Source organism: Monodon monoceros, unplaced genomic scaffold (assembly GCF_005190385.1).
Source record: "Monodon monoceros isolate NGI ecotype Baffin Bay Population unplaced genomic scaffold, NGI_Narwhal_1 Super_Scaffold_7, whole genome shotgun sequence".
NCBI lineage: Eukaryota > Metazoa > Chordata > Mammalia > Artiodactyla > Monodontidae > Monodon > Monodon monoceros.
In genome coordinates, this window is record NW_021703784.1 from 60,483,279 (window position 1) to 60,507,251 (window position 23,973).

The 23,973-nt window shown below is 40.0% G+C and overlaps 2 protein-coding genes and 1 pseudogene across 2 annotated transcripts in view; 1 reads left to right on the plus strand and 2 right to left on the minus strand.

Moving 5' to 3' along the window:
- Positions 1-23,973, minus strand: part of OVCH2 (ovochymase 2) — an 83,767-nt gene that overhangs the window by 57,350 nt on the left and 2,444 nt on the right.
- On the minus strand, positions 1,543-2,355 carry LOC114887573 (olfactory receptor 10J4-like). Its single transcript, XM_029209377.1, has one exon. The coding sequence runs from the start codon at positions 2,353-2,355 to the stop codon at positions 1,543-1,545; it is 813 nt and encodes a 270-aa protein (XP_029065210.1).
- On the plus strand, positions 18,894-19,912 carry LOC114887574 (annotated as a pseudogene).

Sequence of the window (23,973 nt, forward strand, 5' to 3'; positions counted from 1 at the left end):
TTCCACCCATCAACTTTTCCCAGAGTACATGCTCCACCTCTCCATCTTAACCAAACCTAGTTGTCTGAGGAGGGCACATATGCTTCTCAGCAATATTGAAGAGAAGCTGCTCACTTCTATTCTACAGATATCTGCACACAATGTCGACATTCTCCTAGCTCCTTACCATATTTCTAAATCATTTACTGGCAATCTGCATGACAAAACATTTTACTCATTGACACAAATACTATCCAGATATGAAACAATATACTATTGTTTTCAGAGTCTTTTACTGACCACCCAGTTTCTTCTCATTTATTAAAGACTTTGCCACCAGCCCCTTGATTCTTTCTCCCATCTCGGTCCCTCACTCCTGCCACAGCATTGGTAACATCACTCACCATATGGATTTGCCATTAGACAATGTGACCTCAAAATGCCAAGCCCTCCCTACAGCATCTCCCTAAGTATCCACGTGAGAGCCTTACGACAATGGCCTCGATTAGATTCAGTTATTTATAGCACCTTCCACCTCTGTGGTTTTCATAAATTCCAGCTATTTATCTTTGTCTATGCTGTAACTCAAACAGCATTTGAATTATTTGCTTTTTGTGGAAGTTCATTTTGAAACCATCTAGTCTACTCCTTTGTTGGGGGTTGGAAAGAATAGCTCTTTGACAGACATCTATATCATTCCTGGAATTTGGTATGTTAAAAATGCATATTTCTTCTGCAGTAACTTTCATCATTTTTTTTTCAGAAATTCATCCATTCCCATCTAGTTTCCATGTTTCTTTGAATAGAGTTAAACAGGTATTTTCTTAAAATGTTTTGAGGGTGGGATAGGGAGGGTGGGATAGGGAGGGTGGGAGGGAGGGAGACGCAAGAGGGAAGAGATATGGGAACATATGTATATGTATAGCTGATTCACTTTGTTATAAAGCAGAAACTAACACACCATTGTAAAGCAATTATACTCCAATAAAGATGTTAAAAAATTTTTTTAAATTAAAAAAAACGTTTTGAAATTTCTCTGCATTGTGGTCTTTCACTCATTTCAATGCTAAATTTGTGTTTGTGCTTTCTCTTTTTCTGATTAAGTAAAACAGTGATCTTTCTCTTTCCCCTCCTTCTCTTTCTCTCTCTCTCCCTCTCTCTTTCCTTCTTTCTTCTTTTCCTTTTTAATATAATTTTCTTCCTTCTCCAAAGGAAACCAAAATTATGAAAATTGAGTATTCTAAAACATTTTTGATACATTTACTACATACATATGTGCATGTGTGTATGCATGTATGTGTATATCTGTATATGTACATATATATGTAATAATATTTTAGAATATTTTATTTCATTTTAAAATATTTTAAAACTACATCTGGTTTCATTGTAAGAAAGAAGTGAGACCAGAGCATATCAGGCCGTTAGAACACACTTTAATTGCTTTGTATACAAAGTGATGATTTTTTTTTTCAAAGTGATGATTTTTATTGGAAGTACTCTACTTTCTCCACTTTATCAATGCTCTGTAAAAATTTTAAAAAGTGTTCAGAGCTCTTTTATTTACCATCTAGGGGAAAACCTACATATATTGCCTAGTACTTTCTTTAGGGATATTTTCATTTCTTTGTTTCTTAGACTGTAAACAATGGGATTAAGCAGAGGTGTCAGTACTGTATATGTCACAGCCATCAGCATATCTTCACGGAATGAGTCACTGTCCTTGGGTCTCAGATAGACAAAGCCAGCAAATCCATAGTGTATGCACACCACAGTGAGGTGGAAGGAGCAAGTTGAGAAGGCCTCATACCTCCCCTGGGCAGATGGCAACCTCATAACTATGGACCCAATGAAGACACAGGAAATCATAATGAAAATAAAGCTCCCCACCAAAACAAAGGCAGAGAAGGCAAGAAGAACCATTTTCTGAAAAAAGGTGTAATCCCAGGCAAGGGAGACTACAGATGTAATGTCACCAAAAAAGTGCTTGACGGTGCTGGAATCACAGAACGACAAGTTGAATATTACAAGGACAATGCACAGTGATACCACAATCCCAGTAACACAAGAAGCTGTCATGAGCTGAAAGCAGATCTTTTGGGTCATCAAGATGGTGTAGTGCAGCGGGCTGTGAATAGCAGTGTAATGGTCATAGGACATGGCAGCCAAGAGTAAGCAGTTGTTAGCTCCCAAGACAAAGAAGAGAAACATCTGTGTGGCACGCTCAGGAAGAGAAATGGTCTTGCTTTCTGATAGCAAGTCCACTAGCATGCGGGGGGTGATTACCATAGTGGTACAGGTTTCTGAAAAGGACAAACCACAGAGGAAAAAGTACGTGGGGGTGTGAAGATTGTGATTGAGCTTGATGGCCACCATTATGGACACATCTGCAACTAGGATGGTCACATGGGAGAAGAAAATCATCACGAAGGAGAGATCTTGCCCGTCTGGGAAACTGGAAAATCCCCACAGAAGGAATGTGCTCACTGTGGTATGACTGTCCATCCTCCTGGTGCACATAACAAGTCTCCTCCAAAGGTGCAGAGGTTCTTGGGGTCAAGACTCTGATAAGATTGTAGAAAGCACTGATGTCACCTGGCCTTTAATCAAGGACATTGACAGACAACTCTTAATGAGAAAGCCAGAGAAATGAAAGTTAAATGTACCTGGCTGAATTCCAGGTCAGGACTCAGAGTGATGAAGAAAAAGATGCTCATAGGAGAATGTATGTAAATGCCATACAGTAGCCCCCAATATATTCTGGGAACCCCCTAATTTATCACCCCTTTCTATCTTCTACAGTCAGAATCTGAATGAATGAGGGAAATATGAAAAAGAAAAGTTCATTTTCTCACCTACAGGAGTATGAGGAGTAAAGGGTATACAATGTTTATGTGTGGTCTAATCACAGCCTGGCATACATAAGTACTTAACAATGTTGACTGAATCAATACTAACTTAAGGAGAAGTAAGGAAAATTTTTCGAATGGCTTCCAAACATTCTTGGAAAATAATTCTATCCTCAGAGGTGCTCTCCAGAAGGCAGTGGCTGCTTGGCTGACAATTATGCCAATGGCTTAATAAGTGAATTTACCATTTTGAAATTTGTACTATTTTCTGTACATAACAATGAGTTGAAGTGGAGTTTTTCAATAATTGTCTGTCATTCAGGCAGATCTTGGAAGCAAAATGGTTATGGATAGACTATTCTCATCCTGGATGGCTCATTTGGTTCATGATGTTATGATCAATTCCTGAGCTTTCAGGAAAACTTCCAGGATAAATCTAGCTGATATACTGGTGGACAAGACTTCTTTGCAGCACAGCTCTTTTAAGAACTCAACTTCCTCAGGTCATTTTCATCCATTGTTAAAATATCCACTCTGTGTTTGAGATGACAGCATGAAAGTAACATACAGAGTTTCCAAACAATACATAACTTGGTTTCAGGCACTAGGGAATGAAAGGAAAACAGTGAGAAGACATTGGTGTGGAGTTGTAGGTTGGGGAAAGACTGGTAAAGACAACACTGGAAAGTATTTTGTAGGATCCACAAAGCTTGAAGAAAAGAGAAAATATACCTTTATCTGGAAAGTCTGTGTGTTCTTTATGTACTGAAATACTGGAAAAAATTTACAAGGCAGTGATGCAGGCAACCAGTATTTATTCAAAATCTGAAATATACTGGACAATACGCTGTGTGTTTGATAGAATTTTCTCACTAGGTTTCTCCCAACAATTCTGTGTGGTAGGTATTTCAATCCTGATATTACAAAAATTGAAACCAAGGTACAGGTTGCTTAACTGACTATGCAAAGTCAATGAATTAATTCAAAAAATATTTAGTTAATGTCTATGATGTATTAGTCAATTCTCTGATGGGAAATATAACATGTGATAAGACACATATGACCTCTCCTATCTCAGACTGAGAAAAATGCCATGAAGAGAATTAAAGGAAAGTGATATGGCAGTGTGGGACTAGGTGGCTACTTCCAACTGTAGAGTCAGGAAAGCCTTTTCTATGGAACTGATACTTACTTTGCGACTAGAATTGATAAGCATGCACCATATAAGATCTAGGGGTAAAACATGACACTCGCAGGAAACACTACTGCAAAGACCCCATGGTGTGAATGAGCTTGACATATTTAAAGAATATCAAGATAGCCAATGTAATCAGACCATCTCTCTCATTTATTCTCTTAAATAACTTATGAGATAAATAGTAGTATTGTGTTCATGTTTGAAATAAGGAAACTATGGCTTAGGGAGTTACTTAATTTGTGAAGGTGATAAAGTTTGTTAAAGGAGGAGCTGGTATTTATACCCAGGCAGAGTCACTTGGAAGAAGACCTTCTTAACTAGTAAAGTTAAAGTGTCCCTGCAAGTGCCCTAGCATGGCATTCAAGGTTTACCTGTCCCTCTCATCTTCTGCCACCAATCTCTACATGGAAAGCATCCCATCATCTCCCAAGCATGGAATGCCCCTTGGTGGCTCTCCTACTGTGCACACATTGTTTCTCTATTTGCAGTGTTCTTCCCCCTGCTTCTTAAACCACAGTCTTTGTTTCAAACCCAGTTTAAATGTCACCTCCCTAAATGTAAATTGGTGCAACCACTGGGGAAAACAGTATAGAAGTTTCTCAAAAGACTAAAAATAGAACAGCCATATGACCCAACAATTCCACTCCTGGGTATAAAACCCAAAAAACCTCAAAAACGCTAATTCAAAAAGACACATGCACTCCAGTGTTCATAGTATTATTTACTATTCCCAAGGTGTGGAAGAAAGCTAAGTATCCGTCAACAGATGAATGGAAACACACATGTATACACACCATATATATATATATATATATATATATACACACACACACACACAAATGGAATACTACTCATCCACAAAAAAGAAATTTTGCCATCTGCAGCAACATGGATGGATTTTGAGAACGTTATGTTAACTGAAATAATTCAGACAGAGAAAGACAAATACTGTATGATATTACTTATATGTGGAATCTGAAAATACAACAAAGTAGTGAATAAAACAAAAAAGAAGCTGACTTACAGATATAGAGAACAAACTAGTGGTTACCAGTGCAGAGAGGGAAGGGAGGCGGGGCAATAAAGGGGTAAGGGGGGAAAAAGGCTTATTATAGGATTATACAAAATCACGTGTGTGAAACTTTTAAAATTGAAAAGCACTATAGAATTTAAAGAATCTTTCATTCAATAAAATAATTTCATTACACATATATATGTTACAGAAAAAATACAGTTTCATCTTGATTGCTTTTGAATTTTATTAAAATGGAATTCTACCCAAAAAAAGTCATCTTCCTAAAAAATCATCTTCAATCACTCTGATTGAGTTAATGAGTTCTGTGTTCATATCTGATTGTATTAGGATGACATTTTAACATATCTATCTGACTTCTATACTAGTCAGAGCAGAGGGCTATTTTACCATTTCGTATCCTACCTGCAGCAAAATATGGTAAATATAAAGGTTTATGTCATGAGAGTTCAGTGAGTAAATGGAGTGCCATCTTCCCCCAGGAAGCTTCCCTTGTCTTCTTTCTAGATGCACTGACTAATTATTTCCAATTAAATTGTTTTCTCTGTCATTTAGTTAAATGGGACATGTACTAAATGTTGTTCACTGTCTCTTTCAATACATTTCAAGACCCATTAAGATATAGCCACATCACCTAGCAATGTGATAGTATCAATACATACCAATAGCACTTACAACAAACCCACAGCTAATATAATACTCAAGGCTGAAAAGCTGAAAGCCTTCCCACTAAATTCTATAACAAAACAACGATGCCCACTCTCATCTCTTCTATTCAACATAGTATTGGAAGTTCTAACCACAGCAATTAGAAGAAGAAATAAAAGGTACCCCAATTGGAAGGGAAGAGGTAAAACTGTCATTGTATGCAGATGACATGATACTCTATAGAAATCCTAAAGACTCCACATAAAAACTATTAGAACTAATAAATGAATTCAGCAAGGTAGCAGGAACAAGATTAATATGCAGAAAACTTGCGTTTCTTTATACTAACAATGAAATATCAGAAAGTAAAAAAAAAATCCCATTTAAAATTGCGGCAAAAAAAAATAATTAGGAATAAACCTAACCAAGGATATGAAAGACCTATATGCTGAGAACTAAAACATTGATAAAGGAAATTGAAGATGATACAAAGAAATGGAAAGATATCCCATGCTCTTGGATTGCAATAATTAATATTGTTAAAATGGCCATACTACCAAGGCAATCTACAGATTTAATGTGATCCCTATCAAATTACCCATGACATTTTTCACAGAGCTAGAACAAATAATCATAAAATTTATATGGAACCACAAAAGACCCAGAATTAACAAAGCAACTCTGAGGAAAAAGAACAAACCTGGAGGCACATCCCTCGCAGACTTTAGACAATACTACAAAGCTACAGTAATCAAAACCACATGGTTTGGGCACAAAAAAAGCCATATGATCAATGGAACAAACATAGACAGCCCAAAAATAAGCCCACACACCTACAATCAATTAATCTTTGACAAAGGAGGCAAGATGGTACAATGGAGAAAAGACAGTCTCTTCAGCAAGTGGTACTGGGAAAGCTGGGTAGCCCCATGTAAATCACTGAAGTTAGAACACTCTCTCACACCATACACACACACACAAACTCAAAATGGCTTAAAGATTTAAATATAAGACATGACACCATAAAAATCCTAGATAGAACATAGGTGAAGCATTCTGAAACATAAATTGCAGTAATATTTTCTTAGTTCAGTCTCCCAAGGTAATAGAGATAAAAGCAAAAATAAACAAATGGCATGTAAACAAAATTATGCTTTTGTACAGCAAAAGAAACCAAACAAAATGAAAAGACAACCTATGGAATGGGAGAAAATATTTGCAAATGATGCTACCAACAAGAGCTTAATTTCCAAAATATACAGACAGCTTATGCAACTCAATATCAAAAAACCAAATAACCCAATCAAAAATGGGTAGAAGACCCAAAGAGACATTTCTCCAAAGACATACAGATGGCCAACAGGCACATGAAAAACAGCTCCACATTAGCTAATTATTAAAGAAATGCAAATCAAAACTACAATGAGATATCACCTCACGGCAATCAGAATGGCTGTCATTTAAAAGTCCACAAATAATAAACACTGGAGAGGTGGTGGAGAAAAGGGGACCCTCCTACACTGTTGGTGGGAATGTAAATTGGTGCAGCCACTATGGAAAATAGCTGGGAAGTTCCTTAAAAAAGTAAAAATTGAGTTACCATATGATCCAGCAATTCCAGTCCTGCGCAATATTGGGAAAAGATGAAAACTCTAATTCGAAAAGATACATGCACCCTTATGTTCATAGCAGCACTATTCACAATAGCCAAGACATGGAAGCAACCTAAATGTCCACTGACAGATGAATGGATAAGGAAGATGTGATATATATATATATATATATATGTGTGTGTGTGTGTGTGTGTGTATATATATATATTATACACACACACACACACACAATGGAATATTATTCAGACATAAAAAAGAAAGAAATAACGCCATTTGCAGCAACATGGATGGACCTAGAGATTATCATACTAAGTGAAGTAAGTCAGAAAGAGAAAGACAAATATTATATGATATCACATATTTAGAATCTAAAAAAAATACACATCAACTTATTTACAAAACAGAAGCAGACTCACAGGCATAGAAATCAAACTTATGGTTACCTAAGAGGAAAGGGGAAGGGAAGGGATAAATTAGGAGTATGGGGTTAAAAGATACATACTACTATATATAAAATAGAAAACAACAAGGATTTACCTTATAGCACATGGAACTATACTCAATATCTTGTAATAACCTATAATGGAAAAGAATCTGAAGTTGTACACCTGAAACTAATACAATGTTGTAAATCAACTACAGTTTAACAATAAAAAAAGACAGGCAAAAGAATAGGAAACTAGGGATGAAATTACTTAAAATAAATGAATAAATGCATGACTCAGCAAAGAAAAACAGTAAATACATACCAGTATTTAATACACGTTTGTTTAATGAATAAAGTGTATTTCCCCTCTCCCCCTCTAAACTTAGAACAAAGAAAAGAGGACTATTACTTTCCGGCCTGGACAATATGCTTCACTTTCTGTGGCATCAAATAAGACACAATTGCCATAACTGCTGCTATAATAGGGAGCATAGAGAAGGAACCAAGATGGCGGAGTAGAAGGACGTGCTCTCACTCCCTCTTTAAAGAACACCAGAATCACAACTAGCTGCTGGACAATCATTTACAGGAAGACACTGGAACTCACCAAAAAAGATACCCCACATCCAAAGACAAAGGAGAAGCCACAATGAGACGGTAGGAGGGGCGCAATCACAGTAAAATCAAATCCCATAACTGCTGGGTGGGTGACTCACAAACTGGAGAACACTTATACCACAGAAGTCCACCCACTGGAGTGAAGGTTCTGAGCCCCACATCAGGCTTCCCAACCTGGGGGTCCAGCAACGGGAGGAGGAATTCCTAGAGAAACAAACATTGAAGCCTAGTGAGAATTGATTGCAGGACTTTCACGGGACTGGGGAAAACAGAGACTCCACTCTTGGAGGGCACACACAAAGTAGTGTGCGCATCGGGACCCAGGGGAAGGAGCAGTGACCCCAGGAGAGACTGAAACAGACCTACCTACTAGTGTTGGAGGATCTCCTGCAGAGGGGGGGGGGGCGCTGTGGCTCACCGTGGGGACAAGGACACCAGCAGCAGAAGTTCTGGGAAGTACTCCTTGGCATAAGCACTCCCAGAGTCTGTCATTAGCCCCACCAAAGAGCCCAGATAGGCTCCAGTGTTGGGTTGCCTAGGCCAAACAACCAATGGGGAGGGAACCCAGCCCCATCCATCAACAGTCAAGTGGATTAAAGTTTTACTGAGCTCTGCCCACCAGAGCAACAGTCAGCTCTACCCACCACCAGTCCCTCCCATCAAGCCTCTTAGATAGCCTCATCCACCAGAGGGCAGAGGGCAGAAGCAAGAAGAGCTACAATCCTGCAGCCTGTGGAACAAAAACCACATTCACAGAAAGACAGACAAGATGAAAAGGCAGAGGGCCATGTACCAGATGAAGGAACAAGATAAACCGCAGAAAAACAATTAAATGAAGTGGAGATAGGCAACCTTCCAGAAAAAGAATTCAGAATAATGATAGTGAAGATGATCCAGGACCTCGGAAAAAGAATGGAGGCAAAGATCGAGAAGACGCAAGAAATGTTTAACAAAGAACTAGAAGAATTAAAGAACAAACAAACAGAGATGAACAATACAATAAATGAAATGAAAACTATACTAGAAGGAATCAATAGCAGAATAACTGAGGCAGAAGAACTGATAAGTGACCTGGAAGACAGAATGGTGGAATTCACTGCTGCGGAACAGAATAAAGAAAACAGAATGAAAAGAAATGAAGACAGCCCAAGAGACCTCTGGGACAACATTAAACGCAATATAAGGGTCCCGGAAGGAGAAGAGACAGAGAAAGGACCTGAGAAAATATGTGAAGAGATTATAGTCGAAAACTTCCCTAACATGGGAAAGGAAATAGCCACACAAGTCCAGGAAGCGCAGTGAGTCCCATATAGGATAAACCCAAGGAGAAACACGCCGAGACACAAAGTAATCGAATTGGCAAAAATTAAAGACAAACAAAAATTATTGAAAGCAGCAAGGGAAAAACGAAAAATAACATACAAGGGAACTCCCATAAGGTTAACAGCTGATTTCTCAGCAGAAACTCTACAAGCCAGAAAGGAGTGGCATGATATAATTAAAGTGATGAAAGGGAAGAACCTACAACCAAGATTACTCTACCCGGCAAGGATCTCATTCAGATTCGATGGAGAAGTCAAAAGCTTTACAGAAAAAAAAAAAAAAAAAAGAAGCTTTACAGACAAGCAAAGGCTAAGAGAATCCAGCACCAGCAAACCAGCACTACAGCAAATGCTAAAGGAACTTCTCTAAGTGGGAAACACTAGAGAAGAAAAGGATCTATAAAAACAAACCCAAAACAATTAAGAAAATGGTCATAGGAACATACATATCGTTAATTACCTTAAATGTGAATGGATTAAACACTTCAACCAAAAGCCACAGGCTTGCTGAATGGATACAAAAACAAGATCCATATATATGCTGTCTACAAGAGACCCACTTCAGACCTAGGGACACATACAGACTGAACATGAGGGGATGGAAAAAGATATTCTATGCAAATGGAAATCAAAAGAAAGCTGGAGTAGCAATTCTCATATCAGATAAAATAGACTTTAAAAGAAAGAATGTTACAAGAGACAAGGAAGGACACTACATAATGATCAAAGGATCAATCCAAGAAGAAGATATAGCAATTATAAATATATATGCACCCAACATAGGAGCACCTCAATACATAAGGCAACTGCTAACAGCTATAAAAGAGGAAATCGACAGTAACACAATAATAGTGGGGGACTTTAACACCTCACTTACAACAATGGACAGATCATCCAAAATGAAAATAAATAAGGAAAGAGAAGCTTTAAAAGACACAATAGACTAGACAGATTTAATTGATATTTATAGGACATTCCATCCAAAAACAGCAGATTACACTTTCTTCTCAAGTGCGCACGGAACATTCTCCAGGATAGATCAAATCTTGGGTCACAAATCAAGCCTCAGTAAATTTAAGAAAACTGAAATCATATCAAGCATCTTTTCTGACCACAACACTATGAGATTAAAAATGAAATACAGGGAAAAAAACATAAAAAACACAAACACATGGAGGCTAAACAATACGTTACTAAATAACCAAGATAACACTGAAGAAATCAAAGAGGACATCAAAAAATACCTAGAGACAAATGACAATGAAAACATGACAATCCAAAACCTATGGGATGCAGCGAAAGCAGTTCTAAGAAGAAAGTTTACAGCTATACAAGCCTGCCTCAAGAAACAAGAAAAACCTCAAATAAATAATCTAACCTTACATCTAAAGGAACTAGAGAAAGAACAACAAACAAAACCCAAAGTTAGCAGAAGGAAAGAAATCATAATGATCAGAGCAGAAATAACTGAAATAGAAACAAAGAAAACAATAGCAAAATCAATAAAACTAAAAGCTGGTTGTTTCAGAAGATAAACAAAATTGATAAACCGTTAGCCAAACTCATGAAGAAAAAGAGGACTCAAATCAATAAAATTAGAAAAGAAAAAGGAGAAGTTATAACAGACACCGCAGAAATACAAAGCATCATAAGAGACTACTACAAGCAACTCTATGCCAATAATATGGACAACCTGGAAGAAATGGACAAATTCTTAGAAAGATATAACCTCCAAAGACTGAACCATGAAGAAACAGAAAATATGAACAGACCAATCACAAGTAATAAAATTGAAACTGTGATTAAAAATTTTCCAACAGGGCTTCCCTGGTGGCGCAGTGGTTGAGAGTCCACCTGCAGATGCAGGGGACACGGGTTCGTGCCCCAGTATGGGAAGATCCCACATGCTGCGGAGCGGCTAGGCCTGTGAGCCATGGCAACTGAACCTGCGTGTCTGGAGCCTGTGCTCCGCGACGGGAGAGGCCAAAACAGTGAGAGGCCCGTGTACCGCAAAAAAAAAAAAAAAAAAAAAATCTTCCAACAAACAAAAGTCTAGGACCAGATGGCTTCACAGGTGAATTCTATCAAACATTTAGAGAAGAGCTAACACCCATCCTTCTCAAACTCTTCCAAAAACTTGCAGAGGAAGGAACACTCCCAAACTCATTCTATGAGGCCACCATCACCTTGATACCAAAACCAGACAAAGATACTACAAAAAAACAAATTTACAGACCACTATCACTCATGAATATAGATGCAAAAATCCTCAACACAATACTAGCAAACAGAATGCAACAACACATTAAAAGGATCATACACCATGATCAAGTGGGATTTATCCCAGGGATGCAGGGATCCTTCAATATACGCAAATCAATCAATGTGATACACCATATTAACAAATTGAAGAATAAAAACCATATGATCATCTTAATAGATGCAGAAAAAGCTTTTGAGAAAATTCAACACTCATTTATCATAAAAACTCTCCAGAAAGTGGACATAGAGGGAACCTACGTCAACATAATAAAGGCCATATATGACAAACCCACAGCAAACATCATTCTCAATGGTGAAAAACTGAAAGCATTTCCTCTAAGATCAGGAAAAAGACAAGGATGTCCACTCTCACCACTATTATTCAACATAATTTTGGAAGTCCTAGCCATGGCAATCAGAGAAGAAAAAGAAAAGGAATACAATTTGGAAAAGGAGAAGTAAAACTGTCACTGTTTGCAGATGACATGATACTATACATAGAGAATCCTAAAGATGCCACCAGAACACTACTAGAGCTAATCAATGAATTTGGTAAAGTGACAGGATACAAAATTAATGCACAGAAATCTCTTGCATTCCTATATACTAATGATGAAAAATCTGAAAATGAAATTAAGGAAACACTCCCATTTACCACTGCAACAAAAAGAATACAATACCTAGGAATAAACCTACCTAGGGAGAAAAAAGACCTGTATGCAGAAAACTATGAGACACTGATGAAAGAAATTAAAGATGATATCAACAGATGGAGAGATACACCATGTTCTTGGATTGGAAGAATCAACATTGTGAAAATGACTATACTACCCAAAGCAATCTACAGATTCAATGCAATCCCTATCAAATTACCAATGGCATTTTTTACGGAACTAGAACAAAAAATCTTAAAAATTGTATGGAGACACAAAAGACCCCAAATGGCCAATGCAGTCTTGAGGCAAAAAAACAGAGCTGGAGGAATCAGACTCCCTGACTTCAGACTATACCACAAAGCTACAGTAATCAAGACAATATGGTACTGGCACAAAAACAGAAACATAGATCAATGGAACAAGACAGAAAGCCCAGAGGTAAACCCACGCACCTATGGTCAACTAATCTATGACAAAGGAGGCAAAGATATACAATGGAGAAAAGACAGTCTCTTCAATAAGTGGTGCTCGGAAAACTGGACAGCTACATGTAAAAGAATGAAGTTAGAACACTCCCTAACACCATACACAAAAATAAACTCAACATGGATTCGAGACCTAAATATAAGACCAGACACTATAAAACTCTTAGAGGAAAACATAGGAAGAACACTCTTTGACGTAAATCACAGCAAGACCTTTTTTGACCCGCCTCCTAGAGTAATGGAAATAAAAACAAAAATAAACAAATGGGACCTAATGAAACTTCAAAGCTTTTGCAGAGCAAAGGAAACCATAAGTAAGACAAAAAGACAACCCTCAGAATGGGAGAACGAATCAATGGACAAAGGATTAATCTCCAAAATATATAAACAGCTCATGCAGCTCGATATTAAAGAAACAAACAACCCAATCCAAAAATGGGCAGAAGACCTAAGTAGACATTTCTCAAAGAAGACATACAGATGGCAAGAGGCACATGAAAAGCTGCTCAACATCACTAATTATTAGAGAAATGCAAATCAAAACTACAATGAGGTGTCACCTCACACCAGTTAGAATGGGCATCATCAGAAAATCTACAAACAACAAATGCTGGAGAGAGTGTGGAGCAAAGGGAACCCTCTTGCACTGCTGGTGGGAATGTAAACTGATACATCCACTATGGAGAACAGTATGGAGGTTCCTTAAAAAACTAAAAATAGAATTACTATATGATCCAGCAATCCCACGACTAGGCATATACCCAGAGATAACCATAATTCAAAAAGATACATGCACCCCAATGTTCAATGCAACACTATTTACAATAGCCAGGTCATGGAAGCAACCTAAATGCCCATCGACAGACGAATAGATAAAGAAGTTGTGGTACATATATACAATGGAATATTACTCAGCCATAAAAAGGAACAAAATTGAGTCATTTGTTGAGATGTGGATGGACCTAGAATTTGTCATACAGAGTGAAATAAGTCCAAAAGAGAAAAACAAATATCGTATATTAATGCATATATGTGGAACCTAGAAAAATGGTACAGATGAATCGGTTTGCAGGGCAGAAATTGAGACACAGATGTAGAGAACAAACGTATAGACACCAAGGGGTGAAAGCCACGGCGGGGTGTCGGGGGGTGTGATTAATAGGGCAATTGGGATTGACATGTATACACTGATGTGTATAAAATTGATGACTAATAAGAACCTGCTGTATAAAAAATAAATAAATAAAATAAAAAACAAACAACCCAATCCAAAAATGGGCAGAAGATCTAAGTAGACATTTCTCCAAAAAGACATACATATGTCCAAGAAGCACATGAAAAGCTGCTCAACATCACTGATTATTAGAGAAATGCAAATCAAACCTACAATGAGGTATCACCTCACACCAGTTAGAATGGGCAGCATCAGAAAATCTACAAACAACAAATGCTGGAGTGGGTGTGGAGAAAAGGGAACCCTCTTGCACTGTTGGTGGGAACATAAACTGATATAGCCACTATGGAGAACAGTATGGAGGTTCCTTAAAAAACTACAGATAGAACTACCATATGACACAGCAATCCCACTACTGGGCATATACCCAGAGAGAACCATAATTCAAAAAGACACATGTACCCCAAAGTTCATTGCAGCACTATTTACAATAGCCAGGTCATGGAAGCAACCTAAATGCTCATCGACAGACGAATGGATTAAGAAGTTGTGGTACATATACATGATGGAATATTACTCAGCCATAAAAAGGAATGAAATAGGGTCATTTGTTGAGACGTGGATGAATCTAGAGACTGTCATACAGAGTGAAGTAAGTCAGAAAGAGAAAAGCAAATATCGTATATTAACGCATATATGTGGAACCTAGAAAAATGGTACAGATGAACCGGTTTGCAGGGAGAAATTGAGACACAGATGTAGAGAACAAACGTATGGACACCAAGGGGGGAAAGCAGCGGGGGGTGGGTGGTGGTGGTGTGATGAATTGGGAGATTGGGATTGACATGTATACGCTAATATGTATAAAATGGATAACTAATAAGAACCTGCTGTATAAAAAAATAAAATAAATTAAAAAAATTAAAAAAAGAAAATGTAGAAAGCATCTATATATGCGTTGGCAATGCTACATGACATTATTCTTAAAACTATTTAGAGAGAAACCAACTATGTTTAGTACACATCAAACAAAATAAATACTAAGGAGAACAAGTGGCATATTGAAGAGGGGTTAACAAATGCACTGAAGTATAAGCATGGACGCTTTCTGGAGAATATGGATTTTTTTCCCTATAGCCTCTCAACTAACCTTAGTGAAAATTCTACAATCACTAGGCTCAGGATGCAAGTTGGGGCATACAAAATTTTCAAACAAGTCTCTGCTCTGTGTAGTCCAGGAGTCAAGCACACCCACCCACACACACACACAAAACAACCCAAACAACAAAAACCCAACCTCCTGGGAATTCCCTGGCAGTCCAGTGGTTAGGACTCCACGCTTCCACTGCAGGGGGCAAGGGTTCGATCCGTGGTTTGGGAACTAACATCCCACATGCCACATGGCAGGAAAAAAAAAAAAAAAACCCAACCTCCTCACAATAAAATGATGTAAACCTAAAAGAAGAAACGACTAACACATGTAGGGAGGTTGGAGGAGAATTCCGAGGGACAAGACAGTTGAATTGTCTTTCTAAGAATGCTGTTTTTAGCAGTCATAAAAGGGCAAGAAGAACGCTACAACTTATAGAAAACAACATGTACAAAGTAGAAGAGTCACAAAGGATAAACTGTTTTTTGGAAACAGTGGGATGGTCCCCATATAGGGGAGGTTTGAGGCAGGAAATACGGTTAGTGCAGTTGCACTGAGGGAAGCCTTATAATCAACTAGCCAAGCAACTGGCTCTCTAGACTCTGACTGCCTTGCTGTGTATATGTTATACATGTACACTTACCAGCTATATCACTTCTGGCAGACTAAGTAACTCTCTAGGCCATAGGTTCCTCACTACAAACATGGTCGTGATAATGGCACTTATCTCTTGGGATAGCCATGAGGATATGAGATGGTGTAACTGAAGCATGCAATGAAGCCTAGAAATTATTAGAATTATCTACTTTGTAAGCAAAAGGTACCTAAAAATCTAAAATGGAATGTACAGTGATTGTAGATTGGACGTAGAAAAGCTGGTAGCAGATGAAGGAAAGGACTGGGAGAGGGAAAAAGTAGAGGCTGTGGCAAAAACCCACGAATGAGAAAGTAGAATGCAGGAGACATTTCTTATTCAGGATCCTGGAATCTAGAAAGTGTGGACAACAAGAGAGGATGAGGAATCAAAGTAATCCAAGCTGGGTCCTGAAAAATGAGTAAAAGTCTATAGGAAACAAAATGGAGGAGGAGAAGTTGGGGCAGAGGGAACCCCACATGCAAGGGCACAGCAGCATGAAGGATCATGATGTGTTTGGAAAAGAGAGGGCACTACTGTCTGCTTTGAGTGTAGGGTTACTTAGAGGGATGTGGTGGAAACTGAGCCAGGAGCAGCATCTAGGGATCCATTTGCGATGAGCATCAAATATCATGCTGGGGTATTTGGATTTCCTCCTATAAGCAGTGTATAGTCATTCACTGTTTTTGACACTATTAGTGACTTAATATATCCTCTGTTCAGGAATCCAATATCTGGTTACGATGTAGTGAATAAAAATGCAACGGATTTGTGACTAATAGAAAACTACAGAGGCACCATATTCACCCTATTGGATAGGTCAAGGACAATGGCAGAGAGAAAAAAACAAACAACAAAAAAGATGATGGCAAAAGGACATCTGGAATTTTGGAAGTGAATTTATGTGTATAAAGGCGAGGAAGAAATCAAAATTGGGGTCTGACGGTAGCTCTCTAATGACTGCAACTAACTCAAATAGGAAGTACAGGAGAAAAGTCTGACATGTGGGGGAAATATGACCAATTCTGTTCTGAAAATCTTACATTCAATACTAGGAGGACATTTTGGCCCGGAAATGTGCCAAAGAAAATTGGAGATTCCTTTACGGTAGAGGTTAGAATCGCAGAGTTATACAAGGTGAGTGATAGCTAAAGCAGTAAGAATGGAAAAATGTTTCCTTTAGAGGAAACAGACTGGAAAACCTCCAGAGGAAAGAGAGTGGAGTGGTCTCAAAGACAAGCCATTTGGGTCTAGCCTGAAGATTGCTTAGGCAGATGACTGTCCCACCTTAGCATCTTTGAGTTAGCTGTGAAACATGCCAGTAATGCCCTCTCCCCTAATCTTCACCTGTTGGTTGCTTTTGCCATTGTTTTCCATTTAAGCACATTGCCTCCTCAGAGAGGGCTTCCTTGACTCCACAAACCAAAGTAGTCATTCACTCTTTCATCACAGAGATCCTATGTGTCTGGTCACATTTTGTGTTTCCCATGTATAAAATTGCCTGGCCCATCACATGCATTTAGTCAGTATGTGTTGAATAAATTCACGACTTTTATAGTCACTTAAGCACTCTATAACTCACTTTATGTTTTATAAAATCGAAATGAAATTCCAAGCACATAGACTTGTGAGGATGACATGAAACATCTCTGTCTAACCCCAGCATATTGTCTGGCACATTATAGGTATTAGGTGGGTGCTGGTTACCTGGCCTGAATCCTCTTGTATTCTTTGCCCATAACTACAATGCAAAGAGAAAACAGCAACCCTTCACATCACAATATATTTGTTAGTCCTACAGAATAATTTCCAGCCTATGTTTCTTTCTCTTGCATACTCCTTCATTTTCCACTGCTGATTCCTTACTATTTTTCTTCCCCTTCACCTTTAACAATGACTGAAGTTAAAATCAAAATTCCATGGAGTGTCTTCATGTCATTTTTCTGCCCTTACCTCTTCAAGATTGGAATAATAGTTGAAATAAAAATATGATTTACAAAATTGATCTGAGGAATTGGAGTTTATTCCATTCAGGTCTGCACTTCAAAGCAAACCACATAACAAGTATACCTGCTAGAAAATGTCCTGGAGGTTTTGCTAAAAAGTCCAAAATTTGATTAGAACATCATGACCAGAATATGCCACTCTAAATGAGACAGTGCCTTCAAAATCATTTTGACGCCAAGCTAATCCATTAACATTATATTAGGCATCTGAAAAGACCTTCAATGAGAAATTATTAAGAACTTAAAATTATTGACATGTATTAAGAACTAATGATATTTTAAATCTCAAGCTTTAATTATTACCATGAATAGGAACCCAGTAGAAGTTACAACAAGTTAAATTCATTTATGTGGTCAGGTCATTGTCACAATTATTACTTTTAGAGCCAGTACATGGTGAAACACTGATGGAGAGAGGATTTCATTGAAGGAAAGTTAAAGTTCTTTTGGAAAATTTTACTGATCTCCCTAATTTAAAAAAAAAATGTTATTTTCATTTTATTTAAATTATTTGATTATTTTATTCATTCAGTCAATAGTTTATGAAGCACTCCTGAGTACCAAGTTACCATTATATCTAAAAGAGCATTTGAAAAATGCAGCATCACAAAATCTGGTGGATGAGAACAAAGCAATTTTATTCATATTTCCCTCTTACATGCAGATCCAGGTTGGAAAAGAGAGAGATAAGAATGCTTTTGTGAGTATAATCCAAGAAGATGCTTGGGCCCACTCCATGTTATTTATACAGATTTTCATACTAGAATTATTCTCATAACTCGGACTCCTGAACTTTAGTTCAGTCAAATGCATTTAGCATCACTTTCTCAGGCTCTCCCATGAAGAGGTGCCTGGTAGCTCAGGTCCCCCTGATTAAAGTCCAGGTGACACTGGTGCACAAGGATATTTTACAATCATCTCAGAGTCTTGACTTCAATAACCCTGCACCTTTGGAAGAGAGCTGCTACCAAGAAGTGCACCAAGAAGATAGGCAATTATACCACAGTGAGCACATTCCTTCTGTGGGGATTTTCCAGTTTCCCAGACCTACAGAGTCTCCTCTTTGTGAAGATTTTCTTCTCCCAAGCTACCATCCTAGCTGCAAATGTGTCCATAGTGGTGGCCATCAACCTCAGTCACAACCTTCACAACCCCATGTAGTTTTTCCTCTGTGGTCTCTCCTTTTCAGAAACCTGTACCACCATGGTAATCATCCCCCACGTATTCGTGGACTTACTATCAGACAGTAAGACCATTTCTCTTCTCGAGTGTGCCACACAGACGTTTTTCTTCTTTGGCTTGGCAGGCAATAACTGCTTCATCACGGCTGCCATGTCCTATGACCATTACACTGCTATTCACAACCCACTGCACTACTCCATCCTGATGACCCATAAGATCTGCTTTCAGTGGATGATGGCTGCTCGGGTGGCTGGGTTCCTGGTTTCTGTGTGCACTGTCCTCAAAGTATTCAACTTGTCTTTCTGTGACTCCAACACCTTCCAACACTTCTTTTGCGACATCTCACCTGTGGTCTGCCTTGCTTGTGACTATACTCCCTAGCATGAAACGGCTATTTTTCTGTTCTCTGCCATTGTGTTGGTGGGCAGCTTTATTTTCATTATGATTTCCTGTGTCTTCGATGGGTCCATGGTTATGAGGATACCCTCTGCCCAGGGGAGGTATAAGGCCTTCTCAACTTGCTCCTTCCACCTCACTGTAGTGTGCATACACTATTGGATTTGCTCGCTATGTCTATTTGAGGCCCAAGCACAGCGACTCGTTCCCTGAAGATATGCTGATGGCTGTGACACGTACGGTGCCAACACCTCTGCTTAATCCCATTGTTTCTTTTTAACGTCAGTGATTATATTTTTCAGATCTAGAAATTTCCCTTGGTTATATTTCATAATTCTATTTCTTTGCTGAAACTTTTCTGTTTCAAAGAAATAGAATTTCAATGATTGCTTATTGAAGCATTTGATGGCTGCCTTAAAATCCTTACCAGATAATTTTAACATCCTTTTCATCTTGATGTACACATATATTGTCTTTTCTCATTGAATTGTGATTTTTCTGGTTCTTGGTATGACAGTGATTTTTACTGCAGCAGAGACATTTAGGATATTATGAGACTCTGGATCAGATTCAATCCTTTTTTAGGAGGATGTCCCCTGTCACTGCAACTACTAGGTGAATGTGTATCTCTTCAGCTTCCTGCTGAGCACTAGTGACACAGCTCTGGGAAAATGGAGTGCTGACACCCACTGCCTCCTTGCAGATGAATGAGATGCAAATGCAGCTCCCGCCACCACCCTGTCATCTCCTTCCCAGTTATAGTGTGATGCCAATTTGCACACCTCCTTCCTTCCAAGTAAGGTCAGCTCCTTGTTGGGCCCCACTGCCACTAGGGAGGGGGGACCTGCACAGCTGGCTCACACTGCTCTGTTGTTGCAGGTGGAGGGGGAAGCTCAGGTCCCCACTGGACCCCTACTCACAAGGGGGGTGCGGTTACAGGGGAGCAGAGTACCAACTAGTACCACCTCACACTTCCTCATTGTCTCATTGCTGCCAGATCACAGAGGAGGTTCATTTCCCTGCTGGACCCCACTGACAATACCCTGGCAGGGGAATCAAAGGGTGGGTGGGGTGAAGAATACCTCCCTGCTTGGCCCCAATGAATCCTGCCAGTGGGAGACAGGTACGATTTTTCCACTGGTATTTGTCTGGAGTAAGACAGGTATTGCAAAAATGTTTTCTATTCTGTTAAGGTCACCCTTTTCCCAGTTCTTTGGCTAACAAGAACAGACTTTTCTTAAAGCTTTTTTTGGTCTGTGTCTCTTGATGGTTCTGAGTTGGAGGTTCGTGCAGCAATCTGTACAGGATATATGGAAGCAATAAGAAAATGCAGGGATTGAGCACCATGTGATTTCCTCAGGTCCAAAGTCCCTAGGGGTTTGCCTTCTTCTCTGTCCCGTTTAGAATCTTCCTATGCTTGTTTGTTGCTTCATCTAGGAATGTTTTTAGTAGTAAAAGGGAGGACCTGAAAGGTATGGAGCAACTTCATCTTCAATGAAACCAGAAGTCTATGCCTTCAAACATTTAACAGTATTTTTCCTGCTTCTTATTTACTTTGTGACAGAAAGTTGATCTAATACAAGTTGGCCTGACATATCCAGATGTAGGAGTCTGCATACTTACTCTGAACAGAAAGGGCTGGCTAGAAAGAAATGTGTCACAGACAAATGAAAGTCTTCTAGTGGTGAAGTATGAAAGAGCCCCTCATTCTGCCCCTCCACAGAGAGTATGTGCCTTAAAAGAAGTCCGAGTATTAAGAGGATACTTGTGACCTTGAACTTTTGCTTAACCTTTATATGCCTCAGTTACATCTTCTGTAAAGTATGAATTAAAAAACACCTTTGGGGGTTATTCTGAGGATTCATTGGGTCACTACTTGTAATTACTGGGAACAGTAACTGGAAAGTAGTAAACTATCTCCTATTGTTAGCTCCTTTGCTAATTCTCTTGCTACTGCTGCTACTACTCTTACTAACATTTGACTTGTACGTGTTCTAGCTCTCCAACCATTCCAAGGCGTGAGGGACCCATTATTCAGCAGAGAGCGATTACATAGCTTTTACTAAACCAGGCTGAGATGCTATTTACCAATCTGAGTTAAACAGTGTCATGGCAGTGGTGTAACTGTGGTGAGCATGGGTTTGTGTAAAAGCCTATCACAGGTGTAGCAGGATCTGACACAAACGTTCCATCACTTGAATCAGGCTGACATTCAACAGATTCAAAGGCCGCCAAGTCAGGGGTTCATGCTAGAGCAAAACTTTCATACATCCACTCATTTATTAATTTTTCATTCATACATTTTAAATATACATTTATGCTTACTGTGTTGCAGGAAGTATGTAAAAATTAGACACACAGGAAAAGAAAGACATTAAATGTGAAGAGCCCAGCATTCTGGAGAAAACAAATACTGAATCTGTAGTTGCAAGTGCACTGAGTATTCTGAAAAATAATGTGTGTGTGTGGGGGGGTGGTCTACGGGGGATAACAGGTGTACTTAATTTGGTCTGGTGCCTGAAGAAGGCTTCCAAGAGGATGGGAAACAACATTTAAGTGCATACATATAGCATAAGTTGGTGTTACAAAGGTGAGAGGGAAAATGCATTCAGGCAGAGGTACTGCATGTGACAGTGTCCTAAGGTGGCAAAGAATATGGACATACTTGTAGTTTTAAAAGAATACCAATGATACCTAGAGTTTGAATGTTTGGGGAATAAGGGAAGAGTGCTGAGAGATAGAAACATAATAGGGACACATTCAGGACTTTGTAAACATGTTAAGAATTGTTGCCTTTATTCAAAGTCTGGGGGATATTAACAAAGGAATTAATCTATTTAGATTTTTTTGTTTGTTTTGTATTGTTTATTCAAGACCCATTTATTCTCTAGTTCTGCCCACATGGAGACACTCTCCTTGAAAAGGCGTCCCTTCACTTTAACACCTTGTGCTGAAAACACGTGTTCCGAGGTTTCAACTATGAGATCCACATTCTTAAAGCACTAATTCTTTTTTTTTTTTTTTTTTTTTTGCGGTACGCGGGCCTCTCACTGTTGTGGCCTCTCCCATTGCAGAGCACAGGCTCCGGACGCACAGGCTCAGCGGCCATGGCTCACGGGCCTAGCCGCTCCACAGAATGTGGGATCTTCCCGGACCGGGGCACGAACCTGTGTCCCCTGCATCGGCAGGCGGACTCTCAACCACTGTGCCACCAGGGAAGCCCTAAAGCACTAATTCTTAAACCTCATCTAGATTTCTCCCCTTGGATGGGGGGAGAGGGCCGAAACACAGCGAAGAACCGCTCAGGACTGTGAGCTCTGCTCGCGCAGAAGACCTTGCAGCTGCCCTGACCACCCAGCTGGAGCCAGGATTAGGGCCCTGAGATGAGGGGCGCCTGCTGGGCTGCCGCCAGCGCCACCGCCCCCAGCTCCTGTCCTCTTCACTGGCTTGCTGCCACCTCTAGTTTCCCTGGAGTTTGGTGATTCCAGACGGTCTCTGCTCACACTTCTGTATCACGCCTGCTGCCTCGGCACTGCTGATCCACACCAAGGGGGAAAAGCACACAGAACTGCTTTTCAACACACCAACGTTCCACACAAAAGTTACTTTATAAGCCTGCGGGTTCTTTTTTCATCAGAGGACATTCCCAAGGCCATGACTTCCCCCTGCTCCCCACTGCCCTCTCAGGCACACTAGACATGCGTGGCCACCATGCTGAGTCGGGCACACCCCTCGGCTCCACTCAGGCGCACTCTCCTGGAGGACTGAGGGCGCTGCCCTGGGCTCATAAGCAGGATCTGTCCTGAAGCCAGGAGTGACAAGAGCCAAACCTGCAGGTCGATTCCACTGACCAGCCGCCCAGGACCAAGCTGGGCCCACGGACCTTGGTCTGGATTGTGTTGGCTGGTCCTTCTTGCCTACGTTCACAGGCCAACAGCCAGTGTCCTTCCTTCCCTGCTCATCACTGCACCAGCGGCTCACTCCTACCTGCTGCCCTCACGCGCCTAGCAACCTCGTGTTCCGGGACCAGCCAAGAACTGAGACCCCAGCAGGCCCCTAGTTCCCAGCAGGCAAACTCCCCATTAAACTACTGCTGCCTAGCCTTGTTCTCGAGGCTTCAGAGCCGGGAAAGAGCGGAGAGCATGGTAAGCCGCGGCGCCCCCAGCCCCGGACCCGCGATGCTCCGCGGAGGCGTCGGAACCTCCCACTCTGCGCCCGCCTGTCCCGTGGACCCGGGCGCACCTCCGACCACCGCGACCCAGGACGGAGGCGCGGGGCTCGGCCGGCGGCGGGCGCTGGGGTGGGCGGGGACCCGGGCTCCGGCCCCGAGGCCGCGCGGAC